The 22,158-nt window shown below is 42.6% G+C and overlaps 1 protein-coding gene across 1 annotated transcript; it reads left to right on the top strand.

Annotated features, from left to right (window-relative positions):
* Positions 1 to 1,560: 1,560 nt before the first annotated feature.
* Positions 1,561 to 21,614, top strand: MIDEAS (mitotic deacetylase associated SANT domain protein). Its single transcript, XM_009960726.2, has 12 exons — positions 1,561 to 3,018; positions 8,044 to 8,361; positions 9,344 to 9,689; positions 10,149 to 10,215; positions 14,425 to 14,567; positions 15,424 to 15,527; positions 16,847 to 16,922; positions 17,628 to 17,716; positions 18,837 to 18,986; positions 19,186 to 19,362; positions 19,766 to 19,965; positions 21,407 to 21,614. Exons 1-12 carry the CDS (start codon positions 1,561 to 1,563, stop codon positions 21,612 to 21,614), a joined length of 3,336 nt encoding a protein of 1,111 aa, XP_009959028.1.
* Positions 21,615 to 22,158: the final 544 nt, after the last annotated feature.

Below are 22,158 nucleotides of genomic sequence, written 5' to 3'. Positions count from 1 at the left end.
CCTCGGTATGAAAATCTGCACTGTAGCCATATCCGTTGAGAGGAAGCTCAGGGTACAGGGCTTCAGTGTGCTGTTTGCTTTTGTTTTGTTATTTGTCATTTTATAGACGGAGATAAGTGGATTGCACGTTTCATCGAAGGGGATGTGGTATGTGTGTTGATCTTGCCAGTTCCACTCAAGCGAATCTTGATTTTATAGCAGAAGGGATGCAATAAGAATAGTTTTTAAACAATTTATTAAAATCTTTATGAAATATATTGGCAGTGTGATTTGAAGTGAAACAGAGTGCATATTGAAAAGAGATAGTAATGGAGACTTACACTTAATAACTTGAGTGTTAGGAGTAGTTTAAGAATTTAGTTAAATGTAAAACTGAACTTCTTAAGGTTTTAGGCGTCCTAATAGAAATACTAGTGTATGTATTAACATGTTAGACCTTAATCCTACAAACGAGGCTTTTAAAGCCTAAGTTTGTGGATAGCTTTTCTTCTGTGGAAGAAGAGGGTAGAATTGTCCTAGACTGCATGTTCTGGACAAGCTTTCTCCTGCTGTTTGTAGCTTTATGCTGTCAGATACTTGCTGGTGCCTGGGAGCAGCTATAACAGTCTGCCTGAACTACTTTTCCATGAGTGTGACCTGAGCAGGAGTAGTTGCTTTCAGCTGTTGAAGAAAGCATCTGAGAGGGCACCAGGTTGAGCAGGCCTTGTCTTCAGCACTTGGATGCTTGGTGGGCAGTTCTTAATTTGAAAGCAACTGTAATGATTGGGGGTGTGTGTGTGTGGGGGGGTGTGTGGTGTGTGAATGATGGGCTGCTGCCTGATCCTTTCCTTCAAAACACTGAATTGAGCATCTTGCATGTTTGGCTGCAGCCTTTGTGTACATGTGTGCGTTTAAATGTCTTTGGCAAATGTGGCCTGTGCGTTTTTTTTCTTTTTTATTTTTGGTGAGTCATGGGTGGGTTTTTTTGTCGTTTTTGTGTTTTTGAGTGCAGGTTAAAACCAGATTATTCTGGCTACAGGAAGACAGAAGTAATTGGCCAGATGAGAGGGAGTTTGAAAAAACCATCAGGATGAGCTTGAGTGATTAGTCAGAATTCTGTGTGCAATTGGGAGTTGCATCATGCAAATACAGTGTGATATCTGTTTTGTAAGTTGTTTTGGTTTGCATTTTTCTAGCAGGTCAGATCTATTATTTCTTACATGTATTATCCTGATCTTCATTTCTGTGGGAAATGGGACAGACCTACAGATAGTTGCTTATCGCGTGAGGGTTTGTGTGCCAGTTATGTCTGTTGATGATTCATTGCAATTACTTCTCTGTTTCAGGACCTGTAACCAAGTGGACCCTACTGACCTCTGAACCACAAAGGATAAGAGTGAAAAGAAGTGGGAGAAGCACAGGAAGAAAAAGGAAGTGGATGCCCTTTCATCTGGACTTCTTTCCTGCCCTTTATTACTAAAACTGAATGGAAAAGAGAGACTTCGGTGCCTTTCCTCCCCCAGCCTCAGGGATGGGTGGATTGTAAATACGGCGTGTGCAGCTGCGAGAATAGACTGAATCATGAATCTTCAGGCTCAGCAAAAGTCTTCAAGCAAAAGGACTGGGAAACGAATTGCCTATTTTAATGAGCAGGAAATAGCTGTGTCATCAAAAGAACCACAGCAGCAGCTTAAGGAAGGACAGTACTATGGTCATGGAGGGAATATACCAGTCTCCCAAACTATGGAGATTTCTCACGCAGGAGGATTGACAAGTGCCCCCAACAATGTTGCTTTGATGAACTCTGTTTACAGTCAAGATAGGGGAGAATCAATGATGATGTCCCAGACGGTAACAACTGTCAAATGGCAGAATTCACTAATGGGAAACCGGTTGCCAGAGAGGGGTGACAGCCACTGGCAGTCTCCACCTTCAATGTGGAACCACAGTATGGTTTTTGGGGGCAACCCAAAAGGACCCCACTCCAATGCTGGTGCCCCAGGTTTCTATGGCCACCCAGAAGCCCTTAAAAGAAATCAAGAGAAAGGAGTATTTGTGTCACAGCTGGACTTGTATGGAGATGCTGTCCAGCAGATGATGTCCCAGAAGGCTCAGCTAGAACAACAAGCCCTGGTTAGACAGCAAGCTCAAATTAATTCTTTTCATCAGATACAGAAACAGCAGCAGCCGAATCAAAGTCTGCCGTTACAGCCTTTCCAACTTGCATTTGGTCACCAAGGTCAAAAGCAGGGTCTTCCTGAGTTGTTACATGTCTTTCAAGAGGCCCCAGCTTCTTCCAGTCCAGCATTTACTGCTCAACAAAAACAGCAAGCTCTTCCCCAGCTACAGCTGTTTGAAAACTTCTATCCTCAACAGCAGCAGCAGCAACAGGCTGCCACACAAGCCTTCAGTCTGCAGCAGACTGCTTCCATAGCACAGCCTCATGTGGCTGCTGCAGCACCTCAGCATCACATGATGGCGCACCAGTTTCAGCAAACGGAGAGGAACCAGGAACTATTCAAGGCTCTAACAGAGCAGAACCAACAGACTGTGCTACCTCAGACCCAGATTCCCTTTCCAAGAAGGTCACGGAGACTCTCCAAAGAAGGTGTCCTGCTGACATCTGGAGGAGAAGTGTTGCCTTCCAAGCAGGCGGAAGAACAACCTAGCAATTTATTTCTGCATCACTGGCAAACACATCAGCAAGATGTCCCATTACAGCAGCCTCCTGAATCACTGGCCCACAACAAAAGTAGCTATTTGCACCCCAAGAGACTGGATCTGGGGCAGAAAGATGTCCTGGTCAATAGTGAGCTGTGCCAGATGGAAACAGACAGGCAAGCTACAGCCCAGAATGGTAGAGATGGGGAGAAACAGGCAGCAGAAGCTGAAGAAAACACTCAGAAAACTAATGATTTTCAGGGTGTCAGAGGTGGTGTAATCCAGAGTACACGACGGAGACGACGTGTTTCTCAAGAAGCCAATTTGCTAACTTTGGCCCAAAAAGCTGTTGAACTTGCTTCTCTTCAGAATGTAAAGGTAAGGTATACATCCTAACTAATATAGCACATTTTAGACTACAAAATAGGGCTGAAATGAATTAATGTACATAAATTCAAGATAGCATGGTATCTTGATGTAAGAATTGTTGTAGTGTACAGCAAGAGCAGCTCTGGAATGGTGTCATGTAAGTTCAGCTACTGTAATTCATAGATGTGGGAGAACAGAGATCTTCTACCTAAGGGCAGTTTTATTTCACTAATACTGAATGCGATTTTTAGCCCAGGGCTTCAAAATATGGATGTCTTAGGCCGTAAGCTGATCAGGAATTGAGACACAATTATAAGCAGTTCATGTCTTTTTACCAATTTAACATTCTATGTTAAGAGGTGGCTGCTTACCTTCCAATTTTTCAGTTTTAGCAGTTGAAGTGTTTCTGAATTGTGCTATTTAAAACTTACGTAATGTGATTGACACATTCAGTAATTCCCAGATATTAAAAGCTCGAGGAAGACTCACTCACATGGAGAACTTAGACCAGCCATAACAAAGGTCTGTCTGATGCGGTATCCTGTTTCTGAGAATGACCTGCAGCAAATGTGGTAACCTGAGGACAAAGTCTGGCTTGATGGGGAAAAAATTTAGCATTGACTGATTAGGTAGTTCACTACTCTTATCCTTTTGGTGTCCCATTGGTCTAAACTATACAGTATGTATTCTGTATGGCAAGGTGATAGGGTTCAAAACTAACTAGCCTAGGGGAGGCAAGTGGGTGGGATGTTTTGGAGTTGGGTGGGGTTTTTTTGAAGGTGTGTTTTGGAGGTTTTCTTTCAGTTGTGGTTTGACTAATCCTTCATTGAGTGCCTCTCGTGAGAAGTAAAGATACGCCTTTCCTTGGAAGCTTTGTTGCCAGAGGCTGATGAAATAAGAGTGTTAGAGCATGAGCAACTTTTACGTACAGTTTTGTCACTTGAGTTGCTGCCCAGTCAGGCAACAAAGGGAAGGGAATTTTATTCGCTTTCTTGTTCTTGTCATCTTTTTTTTTCCTAGTCTGTCTGTGGCTGTTTTTTCCAATCCCTTCCTTAGACGGATGTGCTGCGTGAGTGAAAGAATAGAACTAATAAACAACGAGGCAAATATCCATAGCCTACTCCACCTCTTGCAGAGTGGACAGCAACCAGTGACTGTTGATGCTATCTTCAATCCTTTTTGCTCTCACTGCAGTTGAACAAGCAGATTTAATAGAAAACTAGTAGTTAGCAGCGTGAGCTGTTTGCTCATACTCTCCCAGCCGTTGTACAGTTATATTGCAGGAAGGCCCACAATTTGTGTTGCAGCCTGGTCACCAACACAGCAGCAAGGAAGAGCTAACAGAACATCTAGGAAAAGGCCCTAAGAAGTGAAGCAAGAAATTGGCTGTTTGAAGGCATGTTTGCTTGCAGCTTGATTCATAATGTCAAGACCAAACAGAGAAGTGTTTTGACAGATGCTCTTTTGTCCTTTGCAATTATGCAAGCAGCTTGTTTGCTTCCATGATGACGCTAGCAAAAGAACTCCTTATGTTTAGATCTTTTCAGGCTTTCAGGATGCAGTTTTGAAAGATACTAAAATTCTTATCTGAGGTCTGATGGATTTTACATCTTTAAGGCTGTTGGATATCGTGTGAGGGAGAAAAAGAAAATGTTTGCTGAAGAAATGTGGTCCGCTTCTCTTATGAGCGTCTTTCTGTTGTAAGCAACCTAGAAGCCTTCTCTAGCATAGGTTATGTGAAGAGCATTAAGAAGGCCATAGGGTTAAATGGCTGATGAAAGAAGATACATTCATAATTAGAACTAGTTGTTTGAACATTTCAGTGTAGGTGTGTATATCTTCCGTGAAAACAGTATTTTGGACAGCAGTGTCTGTCTACATGTAGTGTCACAACTGATGCTGCCCATCATACTGTTCCTGCCTTTTCCAGGTGGTGCAAGCTTATTGCTGCTTACATGCTGCAGCAAATTCTCAACTCTTAGTTTTATGGTTTCATTTCACATATAACTGTTATATGCAAAAGGGTGGTGTAACTTGTTTTCTTTAATAGGCCCAAAAGATTTTCTCAGATCTGAAATGGTCATCTTAAGGGTTTCTGGATTTAAGTATTCCTTTATGGAAGGGAGGCAGAGGTTTTAGTTACCTGGCCTCTTTCCCCAGGCACAGGGCAGGGTACCAGCTGTCACGTACCAAAAAAAAAAAAGTTTTATTTGTGGAGTTGCAGTTCTGGACTCACTTCCTTCATGGACAAACCTCAGTTTGACTGCTTGACTGCAGGGTGAAGCTGCTTTTACTGTAAGCAAGATGGTGCAGAATGATGGCAGAAAGCACTGTATGGGCAGGTGTTTCTAAAAGGCTGGTGTGGTTTCTTGTCTGATCACAGCAGTGGCCTTGGAACAGTCCTTCCAGCTATCGCAATTGGGTTTTGTCTGGGAATTCTAAATTTTTTAGAAACCACTTGAGGGATAGACAGGATCAATGCCAAAGACCGTACAGCCAGAGAAATGTGACATCTTTTGTGTGACTAGCTGCCATAATTTCCTCCTTGTAGTCAGGAAATTAGTTCATGTCTCTTGACCTACAGAGATCTGTGTAGCACACAGGAAGTATCTGAGGTTTTCAGATGGGTCAGAGTTGGTGATTGTTCATATATTCATACTGTCATTACTTGTTTGATTGCTGTTATTCTCTCAGGTACTCAGAAAGTATGCTAGAGTGCTTGCAATAGTAACAGGCACATTGGGAGGAAAAAAGTAATCTGCTTAAAACCAAGATTTTCTCTGGCAACAATCTAAAAGAATGAATGCGCTGCTCTAACAGTGGTGCTAAACTGTATGCTGTGGATCTCTCTGCCAGAAGAGGAACCCAGAGCTGTCCCAGATGTTTACTTAGGCTTCAGTAATCAGGTGGTAACAGCATAAATTTCCCTGATGGAGGCCCATGTATGGCAATACAAAGCCATATGTGAGCTGCTTCTTCAGGTATGGGCAGGACTAGTGGAAGTAGGCATCTGTTTCCAGTAGATGACCTGTTTGTATGTTTAAAAATGCATCCTTGTTAGTCTCTCTTTCCTGAAGTAGTGGAGGGAGGCTACAAAAATTTACAAAAGCCTCTTGCTATCTAGAGGTAGTGGTCCCTAGTGACATATCTGTCAGCATGATGAATGCACTTCAAATCCAAAATTGGTCTCATGGGAAAGTACAGGTGCATATCACCAGCCTGGAGTGAAGGAAGGTCCTCAGAGCTCATTAATTCCTCCTACAGTGCAGGCTGGAGCAACTAGTGCCAGTTGTGAATTTTCAGTTGTGTGTTTTGTTGTCGTGTGGTGGGGACAGATATCGCCAGTCTCTGTGAAGAAGCAGTCAGATTTCTAAACTGCCATGTCACTTACGGGATAAACATTTCTGTGCACACTTCGCTGTAGTCTAGTAGAAGGTCTTGGAAGGAGGCAGTCCTAAATCTTCTTGATATGACTGCTTTTATTTGCTCAAGCTTGAAACCTAGCGGGTTTTTTTTTGTGTTTAGTGTTTCAGAGTGGACCTGTTTGCTCTTAAAAGCAACAAAAATTACCAGGACTCATTTGGAGAGAGGCCAGAGCACAAACGCCAGGCTGTGACTGATGCATCTTGTGACAATACAGTTGTGCTTCCCTCGTTATAAATAGAGTATCAAGCTGGGACTTCAGTCTGGTGTCCTTCTAGCTATCGTGGGTTGGCTTTTCGTGTGCCAGCTGGAGCATGTTCTCTTGCTCATCAGTGAAGCCAGCTTTCTTGATCTATGACCACAGTGAAATGACTGGGGGGGTTGTCTGAATCTGTATGACGGAACTTGCTTATGCTAGCTTTTTAATCAGGATTAGGTATTCTTAATGGCACACAATAGATTATTTTTGAGGACTTCAGTAAAACTGCAAAATTTTGGAATTCCAGATTGGAGGCCACTTGTCATCCCTGAGAGATAATGTGCCTTAGTTTCCACCTACAAAACACAGCTCTTCAGGTAGATTCCTCAGTAGATTGTGGCTCTGATGGAGGATGAGTTTGCATACCTAATCCTATCCAAAGGCTTTGCAAACAGAGATGTAAGTTAGAGAGAAGTTCTGAAACACGAAAAGGATCACCTTCTACAGCTTCTAGATTGCGCTTCATCAGAGCTCAAGAAGGCCTTTTACATCCCTGAAGAGAGGTGACTTAAGTTGTACTTTTAACATCTGGCTTCTAAGTGAGCTGGCAACTGCTTTTGCGTTGAGAGTGAAATGAACATGTGGACAGTCATTTGAAGGACTAGAAATCGCTGATCTAACAGTACCTGAAGCTATTTGATGTTACAGTATCCATGTGTGTGTTCAGTAACTCATCCTCCATTCCCGTCTCCTTGGAGCCCAATTTTCTTGTCTTTCCTTGAGTAAAAGAAACCAGGGACATGGGTGCTGTAGTACCAGTGCAAAAAGTTCTGGCTTGCAGTTATGCCTTGATGATTCCGCTGAGCAAAGTCCTTCAGACTCAAGCCTGGTTAGACAACAAATTTCAAAGGCTTCAGTTACAATAAGGAAAGTTGTTCTTGTCATGTAAATCGGGGAAAAAAATGCGGCAAAAAGCTAGCTCTGTTTTTTGTATGAGACATTTGGTTAAGATAATCTTGGTTCAGTCTTTCCTGGAATGGAAGTCCAATATTTGAAATTAATAACCTGCAGCTTAATGTCGTTACTAAAACTGAAGAACCTTTGTTGGAAGTTATATGGCAGGGCACGGTTCAGCTGGAATATAACAGGCCAAACCGTAGGTAGTAAAATGGTCCCTAAGAATGATGTAGATAAATATTCTAGCAGTTGAGACTTCAGGCAATCCTCAAGTAATTCTATGAAATTTTGGTAACACATCCGGCAAGTATTCTTTTTCCTCCAGTAACACTTTTCCAAATCCATTTCAGCTTGCAAATTTCATTGAGAAACTTGATATACACTGAAAGTGAGATATTACCTGATTTACTATGTAAGTACTACAGAACTTTTAAGGAATCTACTTTTCTTCTCAGGAGCTGGATACTTCAGAAGAGAAGAGTGTGCTGATAGCAGCTTCAGGGCCTACAGCTGCAAAAAGTGTTGTGGAATTTGCTGGTTCTTCACCAGCTCCCAAAAGAGCGCGGGAGGATAACAGCCTTGTGCCTCTTATCATTCCTGTGTCTGTGCCAGTGAGGAAAATTGACTTGCAGAGCCTTGGAAAGGAAAAGTCTGAAGATGGAAAGCTCCAGAGAGGCCAAACAAATGATCGAGCTCCTTGTGAACGCAAGCCTTCTGTGATAGTCACTCGGAGGCGATCTAATCGTAATACTAACATGGAAACCTCAAATCAGGTATGGATGGACCAAGAAACCAAAGATGAGCCAAATCTGTTAATTACATAGTTTTTATCCGTAAGCTTTTCTATGAAAGTATTTTGATCTCAAGCCTTGAATTTGGAATGGATGTAGTCTAGGGACTGTGGATGTTTTTTCATCGTAATATTGCCATATATTTGCGCATCACTGGCTTTACATGACCTATAGCTAATGCTAGTACAGCCAAGCAGTGCCCCACTACTAAACAGTGAATAAAGCAAGATGGTCAATAACACCAGAATAAATAGTCTGTCTGAGTAAAGAGTGCTTTCTCCATACATTGATCGATAATAATAAATTGTGAGTAGTGCACGTATCTCTGTGTGTGAATAAAGTCCAAAGTGAAGATTTATTCTCATGGAATTGAAATCTCTTACTGAGGTTCTGAAGGTTGGTACTTGAGTGTTCCCCTTCAGTGTGGTGCTGTTGAGTGGGTGGTTTGTTGGTTGAATGTTTGGTTTTTTTTTTTTGGTCTCTTCTATTCAGAAATACAATAGAATGTTCAGATGCCAGAGAAATGGCAGGCATCTAAGGAGGTTTCTCTGCATTTAAATGCTTGACCATCTAGAGCAATATTGTTATATTGTCTTCTGTTCTCTTATTGTTGTTTGGTGTCACCGTATATCTGTACCTGGGTTCTGCTATGCTTTTATGTCGTCTTTTAAAGCTACCATGAGGTCACTATCTTTCTAACCAAAGGTTGGACCGGACATATGTGTAGTTCTTGTAAAATATAACTTCATAAGCGCTCAGAGCTAATGTTGCTACCTAATAGGTCATGTGTCTGTTCCATTCCCCATCTTGCTCCTCCTTTCCTTTTTTGCTAATTGTTGATATGCCCTCCAGCTGCCCTATCCAGATTTTGAGCTGCCATGAAAGAATGTTGTCATCTCACTGAAGGTTTTCAAAAGACCTCAGGTTTTAAAGTGAAATTAAGTACATAATTCTTTTCTAATAGCATGAAGATGCTGTCCCAAAGGATGAAGCAGAGGGCTTTGCCCGGAAACCAAAGCAGCGGCCAAGACCTGAGCCACTTTTCATACCACCAAAAGCTGGCACCTTTATTGCACCACCTGTTTATTCTAACATTACTCCCTATCAGAGCCACTTACGGTCACCTGTCCGTCTGGCAGATCATCCTTCGGATAGGAACTTTGAGCTACCTCCTTACACTCCTCCGCCCATTCTTAGTCCAGTGAGAGAAGGATCTGGGCTGTATTTTAACGCTATCCTCTCTTCAAGCGGTCATCCGGTTCCCCCTCCAATGACTCCTAAAAGTGCTCACAGAACTCTGCTTAGATCAAGTAAGTTCCATTTTATCCTTCCTTTCTTGGCTAATTTATGATTAGGAACTGTGGAGTAATAGGAGGAAGATCATGACTTTGGGAGATGTGGTTATATGGAACTGGGACTTCATGATAATCTGGGGAGTTAGGATGTGGAAAATACGATCTTGCTTTCTGGGCATGCATGTTAGCCTTCACAAATAATCTGCATCACCCCCTACTGACGGTTTTAGGAATGGAAGAGTCGGTTCCTCTATAATAGATTGTCATTATCTTGAATTGAGGGGACAGTAAATAGTTATCACTAAGAATGTAGATGGTGACTGGAAAGTAATTTCTTGATCAGCTTAAACTCGTTTAGCATATCAGTACCTTTTCTGAGAGATGGATAGCTCCGATTAGATTTACAAGCTGTGTGAAGAATATATCTCAAATGTGAAGATGAGCTGTCTGAGCAGTCCTTTCTTTTCCCTGCAGATAGTTCAGAAGTTACTCCTCCTGTTCTTACGGTGGTGGGGGAAGCCACCCCAGTCAGCATTGAACCGTAAGTACCCAGAAGATTCTTAGCCTGGCAGTAAATGTGTGTCCTTTCTTCCTCCTAAAGCTTCAAGCTGCTCCCTGTGCAGTTGCTGTATCTCTTAAAAACACTAAAGCTATTCCTATTGGCGACTCAAAATATAAACTGCCTTTATGAAAAATTGCTCCATGTGATAAATAACGTTTGTGTGGGCAAATGCATCTTGTAATTCTGGTGACATTATAATTGCTTTCTATCACTGCTCATATGCCTCTGGGCTGAAATACTACTGGTTAGCTAAAGGTGAATCTGCCCTGTTCTGTTGTACACAAACACTTCTTTGCGTGCTGTGTGTTGTGTTTCAGAGTGAGGGATAAAACTCCTTTAGAGAAAGGCCAAAACATGGTGTGGAAAAATGTAGTTAGCTGTCACATGGGCTGGTCAGACTGCAGGTTATCCGTGGGGAGGATTAGCTGCAGCACAGCTATGAGCACGACTTTGCTCCCTCCTGGGCTAGCTCAGTCCAAAAGCACTGCAGCCAGCTGCGTACAGTGTTCATGGCCTGAGCTAACAAGCCTCGTTAGTCTCTTAGCTGGCTGTGTGCTGGGGAAGCTCAGACATTTGTGGACCCAGAAGCACTGGGGAATGCAGTTTGGAGATATTGAAGCTGGAGTTATGAGCTTAGGCTTGGTGCCAGTCCTGCTAAACCTGAGCAGAATAGCAAACGTCCCTGCGCAGCCCTTGCTGACCCTCTGGGGGTGTTACCAGCTCAAGTTCAGTGCTGTAGAACTGCAGCAAGGTAGTTCCAATTCGTTATCATACCTAGGTTAATGAACTCTAGCGAAATCTAAACATGGAGATGCATGGCGTGGAAACCCATATGGCATAAACACACTCACGTGGCTCTGCATTGCTGACTCTGCAGTCAAGAATCTGCTCCAACTCTGCAGCGTATCCTGTAGCATTTGAGATATGCAACTCAGACTCTCTCCAAATAAATACCAGGCTTCTGTTACTTTTTCTTCCCAAGTGGCTTATGCTTTAAAAATTGACTGGAGCATTTGCTGTTGATTTATTAATTTTTTTAAAATTTATTTTTCTTGCCCTTTTTCCACTCTGCCTTCCTGTTTGCAGCTGAGCGTTCTGCACTTTTGGCAGCAAGTTGTCCTGAGCAAATGTTGCAATTGTGAATAAACCCACATTATTCTTGTCACCTTTGCAAATCCTTCCAGGCTGAGCCCGTTCATGGAAACAAGCACATTTGGTGGTGTTTAAATATGTTTTGAAAATGGCTTGATTAATCTTTTTGTTGTTCATTTCACACTAATCCAGGGAAACTTCTTGAGCAGCTATTTTTTTGTTTCCCCAAATTGCAAAAAATGGAATTGTCTTTGGCTATTGTGTCTGTTGATTTAAATTGCTGAAGTTAATGACACAAAGTTAGCTGCAGTTTTAGTCGTGTGTGAAAATTTTCAAATTTGTTGCTGGAAGTTTCAAACCATAGTAACTTAGTGGTGCAGGTTCATTTCCTGTTGCCAAAGCAGAGTTATATGCCATGAGTTGTCCTGCCATCGTGTTAAGTCTTACTGAACAGGTGCTGATGCAGGTAGATAGCTTTATCTTTTAACCAAGATAAATTAGCAAACTGGTGTCATTCTGTGTTGTCGAAGTAAATCAGTCTGCTGCTCTAAAGCTAGTTTGTGCAGCACTATTGTGGTCAGTTATGTTGACATGTCTTCTATAAAGGAAATATGGCAGGAATCACTTTTTTTTTAAGAAAAGTGTTTGATTTGTAGTCTTGATTCTGTCAGAAGTTGACTATAACTTGTGATTACCTAATATTGCATTCTTAATTGCTTGTGCTTTGCTGGACCTTCTGCTAATGCATCTCAAAAGGTCATTTCATTGCAGAGGTTTGGAATAGGAAATGTGATAATGAAGCTTAATTCTTCTATTTGTGAAGTAGTACGATAGGCAGCTGGTATCACAGATCTGTGTGTCCTACAGGTTTTCAGTTCAGTTGCTTAAAAGTCTTAAAATCACCCCTCAGCTAGCCCCAGCCTTCAGTATAGCTGTGGTGTGTCAGCTGTGAATGGCCTTCCCAATTCACAGCCTCAATTCTGGATGTTACCACACTCAGCTGTATACTGGGGTGTCCCAGGAACACCATCGGTGCTTACAGGCAAGAGCTTTTGCTGTACTGAAATCTAGGATCTAGGCTTTGTCAGTAAAGGCATCATGGAATAATGTAGCTTGAATGGACCTCTGGAGGTTATCTGGTCCAAGCCTCTGCTGAGAGCAGGCCAGTTTAGATCAGGTTACTCAGGTCAACTCTTGCAGTAGAAATCTGGTTTTATTTGGGCATTGCAGGTACAAGGACTAATTCTTAGGCTTTTCTAGCCTAGGGATGCCATATTCTAAGTCTAGTTTCAAGATAAAATGTAGCTCCTGATAGTCTTTCAAGAAGGCTCACGTTCTTTCCCTCCAGCTTTTCCAGTTGCCCCTCTGCCTCTCACAGGTGAGGCTAGAGGAGCATGTGTCTTGGGATGCAAAATCTGCCAAATTTCCCATTGCAGTAACAGCCTTTTTATCGGTTCTCAGTTGACGGCAAAGTGTCAGTTCCAGCAGTCATCCCTTCTAGGGTGGATCATAATCCCTAACCCTTTCCTCCTCTGTGAACCTGCATGGCATAACAATAAGCAAGGCTGATCACATTGAGCAGACAACTCCACATTAACATCATTCTGCATAGTGTGTAGACATGCATGTGTCATTTCAAAACAGCGGAGGACCAGAAAAGTCTGGAGGCTGGCATTTCTCAGATGTTTTTGTTACTATTCCTTATTGTACTTGATCATGCTTTTTCTCTAGTTACTGTGTTTCGCCTCATGCTTGGGGGGAACCAAGACTGGAGAACTGGAGCAAACCTTGCCCTGGGCAGGGAGTTCTACCTTTTTTCTAATGAAGCAACTCCAGAGTTTTATTGTCGTGTGGCCACTGCCTGATCTTCTCTCTCTCTCAAAAAAAAAAAATAAAAAAAAAAAAAATATTTCTTCATCCTTTACTATTGCAGGAGCTACCAATGTGGTGCTAGTTGACTGGCACCTGAAAGAGGAACGTTTTTGCATTAAGCATAGATACCTTATTTCAGAATAGGAGATTGTCATTATATTCGAAGTGGTCTGAGGAGCAGCTGTTCTCAAATGTCTTGGTTTTCTGAAGGGTCTTTTTGCTAGCACAGCTTGGACGTTTCTTTTGCTCTCTCTTCTGGACCTCTGAATTGCATGCATAGTTGCAATTACTTAGAAAGTTGTCCTTGGACTTATTTTACACTGAGTTTGTGTAGCTACTGCTGTCTCTGCATATTTTGCCACTGAGTAAGAGATGCAGAGCAATGACAAAGGATGTGCATGCTCTCACTGCTTGCTGTGCTGTTCGTGTAGACCTCCAGACCTCCGAGTGTGGTAGAGCGGTCTTTCAGTGGTAGTTCTTAACCTGTCTCTGCACAAAATTGTGTTTGCTAATACACAGTAGAATCAAGATGGTTATTTGACTTTGTGTAGTGCTCTGTGGATTGCATGTTGTGAAAAATCTTGTCTGCTAATTCAGAATCTTAAAGTATGAGATTGTTGCTAAAAGAATGGGATTCGGGTTAGATACAGACTGAGTAATACAGCTTTCATTGTTTTATATTTTTTGTTTCAGTTGTTAGAAATAGTTTCTAGAAGAAACTAGCTTGTGTCAAGATCATAAAGGACAAAACTTTGAGATTGATCCTGCTTTGAATGAGGAGTTGGACCAGATAGTCTCCAGAAGTCCTTTTCAACCGAAATGATGCTATGATTCTGTACTTACGGCTGGCAAAGTGTTACTACTAAAACAGGCTCACCTATCTTAGGTGGGAGGAAAAGCTTGCCATAAGAGAAGTCCGTGTGACAGCCTCTCAAAGTGATGATTATTGAAAGCTATTAACTGTTCTTTGAGCAGTTATTAGGGGGTCCTAATTTAAATACAATTTCAGCCATTGCTGATAAGACAATGGAAACTGGTACTGAATATAAAACCTCTCGCCTTTTGACTCACACTAGTGTAACCTGCAACACCTGACAGCTGTTCATGTTATATGCAAGAGCCTGCTGCACTTCAGTTTCTTTGTAATTAGTGCTTCTAGCAGAGACAGAGACTGTCTCGATATTGTAAAGGGGGCCTGACAGTTACTTTTTACTGTTTCTGCAGGCGAATAAATGTAGGAACTCGTTTTCAAGCAGAAATCCCATCACTCCAAGACAGATCTCTGGCAGCAGTTGATGAACATAAAGCAGAGCTGGTGTGGCAGCCGTGGGGTGACTTGGAAACCAACAGAGTCACCCAAGAGAATGGTAAGAATGTGAAAGGCTGGTAAATAGGACTGAATTGTCACAGTTGTGGTAAGGGTAACCACGTATCTACTGTAGGCATAATTGAAAATCTCTCAGAGCTGCCAGTCAAGTGACGTGTTTGAGTGGTCTCGAAAACAGTCTTAGGAGTAAAACTTGTTTATTGGGTTGCATGGGCTGGTGGGAAGTTGATAGGATTGGTTTTTTAATTGAGATAAAATGGGACCATTTGTTGCTGGTCAGGCCAAGAGCAGCCTTTCGCTCAGTGAAGCTTCCTTGTCTTTGTTACCGTTTGAATGCCACGTGCACTTAACTTCTGCATTTTCAAGGCATGATAGTATTTTGAAAGAATCAAATTGTAGGTGGAAGTCAGGATGAGGAAGCAGGAGTTGTGGCAGCTAGTAGCAGACTTGGGGAGCTGTCTGCTATTGGTGCACATGGGTTGTGGTGCATATAAATCCTCAGGGGAAGAGGAAGTGGGCAGGCTTGGAGTAAATCTTTCTGATGAGAGAGAAAAAAGGATATTGTGAAATGGAAATTCACAATATATGGCGGGATTCAGGAAGTCTCTGAGGTAAAGGGAGATGGGAAGACATTATAGGAGGGAGGAGATCTGCAAGAAACTCCATGTGTAATTAGTACTGCACACAGAGTAATGCTGCATGACCTTGCGGTCTAATGAGTTCTTGTGTCCAAATTTGACCCAGATAAATTTGCAAGGACATCCAGCTTCTCTGAGAGTTTTACTTTCTGTTATGTCTAGTCCTGCTTCAAAAGAGCTAATTAATGATGTGAATCCTGTAGGAAACTCCATTTTAATCTTCTTATCTGAATTTGTTTGGTGCCTCTGTGGAAACAGTGGAAAACCTGCTGGCTGCTGCCTGTTCAAGCATTTTTCCTGGGGCTGGAACCAACCAGGAGTTGGCGCTGCATTCCTTACATGAAGCAAAGGGAAGCATTCTGGTGAGTCTTCCCAGCTTTTCACCTTGATGTGGTCAAAGATGTTAATGAAGGCCAGGTAACCCGTCATTCCTGAGAGGAGAGCCTTGCAAGCTCCTTCCTGTGCATCTGGCTCACAATGTTTAGTGACCTTTGGAGGTCCCTAAAGTGGGTTTTGCCATGTTTACTTACTACTTTGTGTATTTCCAACTTCGACATGTCTGGCTTTTTAACAAACAGACAGACTGTCTACTAGGGTGAGTGAGCTGAGGCTGCTAAATGAATCTTAAATGTTGTCTTCCTGGGAAGATGACCATGTTGAAAGGAAAAATAAGAGGCTGAGGCATAAAGTGTAGTGTCTTGCTCCTCTTACTTTCAGTAGATCCATTTAGCTTCTCTGTGTGTGCCTGTAGAACGGCTGTCCTCCTAACTTTATACCAGTATTGTAAGACATGATACGCTTTCATAAATGCCCTGTGACGCCCCTGGGAGGTAGTGTTAAAGAGCAGAGTGTGGCATACAGCACACCGTTGTCATCCTTTTATAGTTCTGTGATTAATTTAACCTGGCATAAGTCAGCCTGGCAGGAGTTGCCCACACTTGTGAGACTGTATTGACCTGTATTGGAAAAGAGAACAAATAAACAGTAATTTTGGTGTGTGTTAGGTTTCTGCTAGGTAGGTTCCCAGAACCAGCCTACCATTGTGAATACTGTTGCTGGCATTGGGGAGGGGCAGGGCTGCCCCAGGTGGCAGGAGCTCACTGTTAAGGTGGTTTAAACTGCTAGTGGAAGCATGACTCCATTCTCTCCTTCCTGCTAACTTTGAAAGCGCTTCCAGCTTAAATGCAAAGTAAAAAGCAGTTTGAGAGGGATTTTTTTTGTGTGTGGAATCTTCTAGTCATGTACTGCTCTGTTTTATTTTGAAATACTGTTTAGTCAAGTGAGACAAGATCACAATGACTCGCGATGTTTCAGACGGACATGATTTAGGGCAGGGTATGTAACTTAGGCATTCAGTAACTGAGAGGAAACCACTGCATGGTCTCTTGTCTGTGGAATTAACACTCTTGCAATACTGTGGTGGTTGCATTGCAAAGTGTCAGTTCGCAGAGACGTGAAGCCATGCCGAGAGCTTACTGCTTGCCTGCGGTGCCTGAGACTCAGTGGATAGTCAAAAATGTGATTTTTAAAGTTGGCCCAAATGTTAAACTGTCCCAAATGTTCAGCTGTGTTATGGTTCTTTTCAGTTAGCCTGCCAGAGAAGAGAGGATTAACAATTGCCTGCTCTTTGTTTTAAATGCCACAAACAGCAAATTAATTGTTTTATTTGCATTTATCTTAGGGAGCTTTGACCAAACTGCTACTGAAGAGGCCAGTACGATCACCAACCCACCCTTTGGCAGATTATCACTACACAGGTTTGTTAACTGGAATAACTGTGCTGCCTGTCTATCATAAGACATTTTTCTATCCTTTCTGCTCTTCTGGGGAACTCTGTAACTTTACAGCGAGATTAAAAGACCACTCTTCTCTCTGGTAAATCAAACGATGGCTTGCCAGGCATTTTGCTTGTGCAAATTATGACATTTACAGTGTAAGAAACACTGCATCTCTTAGAACACGTGCATGTGTGTATTTGCATATGTGCTCTGACTTCCTTTCTGTGTTAGAGGCAAGGGTGCTAGGATAGTAGGAATATTTGAGATACAATAAATCTTCAAGTACAGTGGATTGCTGCTGAAAGAGAAGATCCTGTTCTCCTGCCCCACCATTTCCCTTGTATAAAATCTCACAACTGTGCCCCCACAGAGTGTGTCTATTCACCTTGCTGGTTTGTTGGAAAACGTCTTAGTTCATCTCATTGACTGGTTTTTGCAACTGAACTGAGTTAACCCACAGTGATAAGTACTAGGTCTAACACAAAGGAAGTGATTGAGTGGAGGGCTGAAGTGGAGCAGTAGAGGAGGGCTTAAGAGCAGCCTGCAGTTACGCTGGGTTAGGTGTGATGAGATACTGCACCCTTGCATGTGAGAGTTGGTCGTATTTAAGGTGAAGAAAAAGTACATAGAAGAGTAAACATTTGAAATCGCAAGACCTTCCCTTACAACTTTCTTTTTCTACAGGATCAGACAAGTGGAAAGTTGCTGAAAAAAAACTTTTCAACAAAGGCATTGCGATCTACAAGAAAGACTTCTTTTTGGTCCAAAAGCTTGTAAGTTACTTTTTCTGTAATGATACATTCTTACACCTCTGAGCATTTAAAATACAGCGAGTTCAATCTTGATTTTTCTGAAACATCCGTTAAGTCCCCCACTCAAAAGATTTCAGAGAAATTTATCATCCAGCACAGCATAAAATCCCACTAGAAAGCTAGAGCGATAGTGTTTGTTTTGCTGTTGTTGTTTACTTAGACCTTACTGCATTGCTCCATTAGTCCACGCTGCAGATATCACTTCTACAGGGCGTATTTATAGAGCACTGGTAATGTTCCAGTACAGCTTAAATGGCTTGCTTATGAAACTAAATAGAAACACATCCTTGCAACTGATGAAAAGGACCAAAGAAGGATATGTGAATGATGCATCCTTTAGGATCAATTTTTCCATTTTTTTGTGACAATGATAGTAAAAATGATCACACCCATCTGTTCTCATGAGGTATGACACTTCAGTGGGGGGGAAATCACTAAAGGAGAGTGCAAAACCAGGAGCCGCATGCGTATTTACTGAATAAATTCCCAAAGGGCATTTAAGTTGCAAAAGCCCAGAAGCTAAGAATATATTCGAAAACCTCCAGAAAAATCACTGGTAAGAAAATATGTAGACAGTCACAGGTCTGTACTGACAATTGTCTATCACCATGTTTGTATGAAATGCATGTGGCCAAAATGGGAGAGGGCTGCAAACCTTCCTATTCCATTTTTGGATTGGTATTCTGGTCTGGTCTTCTCTGAAGTGCTGCTGGAAAAGCAAGCTCCCCCGTAAAACTGAAAGGCAGCTCTCAAGCCTGACAGCTCAATTGGAACATTTCAGAGGCTAAGAGGTGCATTAAGCTTACAAAGTGCCGGCTTGTGTCACCTTTACATTGACCAGCTTTTCTTTGGAAAGTTGGCCCTGTAGTTCTCAGTCAATACCAGTGGCAATAGGGGGTGGGCTGTGGGATGGGCCATCCAGGCAAATATGATGCAGAAAAGAAGGTTTTAACAGCAGTTGTGGTGGAGACTGCTGAGGAAAGGAAGATACAAAGTGTATTTATTGCACCTTTAGTAATTGTTATAAGGTTTCTTAAAATTGTGTGACCTATTGGACTTTTACGTGTTTTGTAAATACCAGATAAAAACCAAAACAGTGGCTCAGTGTGTGGAGTTCTACTACACATACAAGAAACAGGTGAAAATTGGTCGGAATGGGACCTTAATCTTTGGGGACATTGATCTTCCGAATGAGAGATCTATGAAAGATGAAGCTGAAGTTGACATCAAGGTAATTTCCTAAATTTCTCTCTTTTGGGCTGTGGTGTGAAGTCTGATTTTGTGTGTTGTCTCATTTGCTGGTAAAATCAAAAGCAGAAACAACCTGGCCAGTGTGAAGTAGTCCAGACTCGCAAACTTGCATCCTATGTCACATAATGACATTTACTTACAGACACCAAAATTAACAGTTCCTTTATCTTCTGGTGAAGAGTTCCCATAGGTTTGCACGTGTTCTTCCTCTCAGAAGGGACATTTACAGTGACGAACAGGGGCACCTGGAGGAGGAGGAAGATGAGGAAGAAGAGGAGGCAGAGGATGGGTTGGATAACAGAAAGAGCAGCACAGTTCCTCTCAAAGATGAACAAACACTACAAGATGGTGTAATAGTAAGTGCTGTGTTGTGCATGTTGTGCTGCCTATGCCCCCTTCACTCTGCAACTAGTTTAGAAAATTCCAGGTGGATGGTTCCAGATGGAAAATGTTTCCACCTCTAATTTCTCCCAGAACAAGAGACTGGGCTGAGGTAGCTTAGAGTATTACTAGTTGACCAAACTGTGTGCTGTGGTGGGAGAACTGGGATGAGTTAGGGGAAAAAAATGCAATATAATTCTTTGTGATTGGTGCACACATAGGACCATGATGAGAAATGTCCTGAAAATATCCTGAAGCCTTTCTCATTAAATAAAACCTTGGTCTGGAATAAGAGAAGCGCAGGAATGGAGCCATTGTTTTCCTTCTGATACTGGGTTTAAGTTTCAGTTTGCCTTAACTGTTCCCCCCTCTCCAAAGGCCAGTGATGCCAATATGAGGAGTCAAGAGGCAACTGTCACAGGCAGAACTGGAAGGAAGCCAAGGGAGACGCCAGTGAAGCCTCAGAAGCCTATTGCTGCTCCAGTGCAGAGGAGGAGGCGGAAACAGAAGATGAAATCAGATGCTACCAGTAAAACTCTGAACACAGAAAACACATTTCCATGTAAAAAATGTGGCAGGTAAGAGCAGCTCCACCTCCAGCAACAGTTGGAGAATTGCAGTAGGGCATCTCCTGTGGAAGCTTATTCTTAAACAAGCTTTCCTGCTGTCTATTTGGGCCAGAGACACTGGCAATCATTTTAATGACTTATTACCCCACTAATACTTGCAGATTAAGGATTTTTATATATATTGATATGAAGATTCTACTACTTGGGTAATTGCCTGCTGCTGACTCTTCTTCCTCAAATGGAATGAGACACCACCTGCATTTCAACTGTGTGCAGTATTTGGTGTTAAGCTGCATTTTCAACAGCTGCTGTATTGCCCCCCGTAATGCCTGTCTTTGTAACAAGTAATTTCAAGATACGTGCTAGATCACATATTAAGAACATGCTATAGACTTTCTTATGAACAGCAGTGTAGAAATATAAGACACTGTCTTATATCTGTTACAGCAGCAGATACTAGGCCAGTGGGTACACAGTTCATCTGGTTAAACTTGCACCCACCTTTTGTGTCTAAAATATATTTGTCTTTCCTCACACGGTTCTGGTAGTTTCTGTAGGTTTGTTGCCAACAGATTCATAAATGTCAAGAAAGTTCAGTTCCCTACATAAATTGCTTACTCTTAAAACAGTAGAGAGTCTTGTAACACTGGTGGTTATCCCTTTATTTAAAAAAGGCACCAAGCCAGGGGATGGCAAGAAAATGCCATCTCTTTCTAGCTACGTCACCGGGGTGCTGGCAGATTCCTGCTGTGGCTGAGCCTTCGCTGGCCCTGCTAAGGTACCTTGTCTCTGTGCCCTCGGGGAGTGTGTGGCACCAGAAAGGGCAGTGCTGTGAGAAGGCAGGCAGTTCAGATTCAGTCCTGGCCACTGATGAAGAAGCAGGCGGTAATTCTTAATGGTGTCTAAAATTATCTTGTGGCATTTGGGGCAGATTCCAAATAGTTGGTGGCGAAAGGTAGAGGGATAGATTATAGAAATGCCAAGTCAGGAGGAAAAAGCTCAAGTGTTTCAAGCTGTGTGGACCACGCTCAGGAGTGGCATGTGGCCATTGTTCAACTCAACCTTTATTGGGTTTTTGCAGCACAGGGGGAATGCCTGAAAACCAGGGCCCTGTCATGTTAAGCAGCACGTGCGTATTTCAGATACCAGCACTGCCCCTCTGAATTTAGAAAATTTAAGAGCTGAATGAGAGACAGGAGGAAATGGCAATATTAAAGAGGCAAAGCAAGTGGTTTGAGGGTGCTCAGGATCTCCTGCTGGTGTTCCACCTGCTGCTGGCACACGCAGAGTCAGAAGTGGTGTCTGCTGCAGGTGCTCCATTGCAATGCCCATGTGAGGGCCTGTGCTGAAGCTCACGAACTTGAGGCTGGAGCAGCAGAAGCTCTTTTGGAGAATGAATGACGGAGGCTGTAGGAGAGACCAATGCTAACGTGCGTGTGTGCTTCCTCAGGGTGTTCTACAAGGTGAAGAGCCGCAGTGCTCACATGAAAAGCCATGCGGAGCAGGAAAAGAAGGCGGCTGCCCTGAGGCAGCAAGAGAAAGAAGCGGCGGCAGCAGCGGCAGCTCACAGCCAGGCCCGGCAGGAGGAGAGCAGCGAGAGTGGGAGCAGCAGCAGTGGAAGCAGCAGTGTGAGCTCGGATGAAGATGGAGAAATATAGCAGCAGACCAGAAGTGGAGGGAGTAGCAAGGCTGGACCCAACCTCCCTCTCCATGGTCTCACTTTTTTTGCTTGCACTTTTCTCACCTGAACCATCAGGTCTCAGTTTCAGTGCTGCCATTTCCTCATGCCACATGTTTCACTTCACCTTGCCAGTACTGACCAAGCCGGAATGGTGGATGAAAAGATTTATTTCAACTTGGATTTTTTTTTTTTTTTTAAACAAATAATATTTCTATTCTATTTATAATGATACCTGAGGTACATAATAGAACAGTGTCACCTGCAGTGGAAGTAAGTTCTCTCCCAGGTCAGTCAGACCTTTCTTTTTGTGCTTGTTAAGAATCATGATAACAGGACTCTCGGATACAAAGGTTTCCAGACTGGGGCAAGAAAATGCTGCTCTGCTCTGAGCTAAGTGTATCCAGTTACTGTGGCACTGGTGATTTCCAGATGTTTCCTTTCTCAGCAAGTTCTCCTTCCTATTACACTTTCCTGCCTTTCTTTCTCAGCATTTATTCAGGCGGCCAACAAGTTTTGTGGAA

Source organism: Leptosomus discolor, chromosome 3 (genome assembly GCF_034619465.1).
Source record: "Leptosomus discolor isolate bLepDis1 chromosome 3, bLepDis1.hap2, whole genome shotgun sequence".
NCBI classification, from domain to species: Eukaryota; Metazoa; Chordata; class Aves; order Leptosomiformes; family Leptosomidae; genus Leptosomus; species Leptosomus discolor.
Note: the sequence above shows the minus strand (reverse complement) of the source record. Positions and strands in the feature narration are given on the sequence as shown.

Bases quoted from the DNA above. Each gene is read 5' to 3' on its own strand.
- MIDEAS (XM_009960726.2), top strand. From the start codon at position 1,561: ATGAATCTTCAGGCTCAGCAAAAGTCTTCAAGCAAAAGGACTGGGAAA. The intron at 3,019-8,043 runs GTAAGGTATACA...TTTTCTTCTCAG, and splicing joins CTTCTCTTCAGAATGTAAAG to GAGCTGGATACTTCAGAAGA. The intron at 19,363-19,765 runs GTAAGTGCTGTG...CCCTCTCCAAAG, and splicing joins CACTACAAGATGGTGTAATA to GCCAGTGATGCCAATATGAG.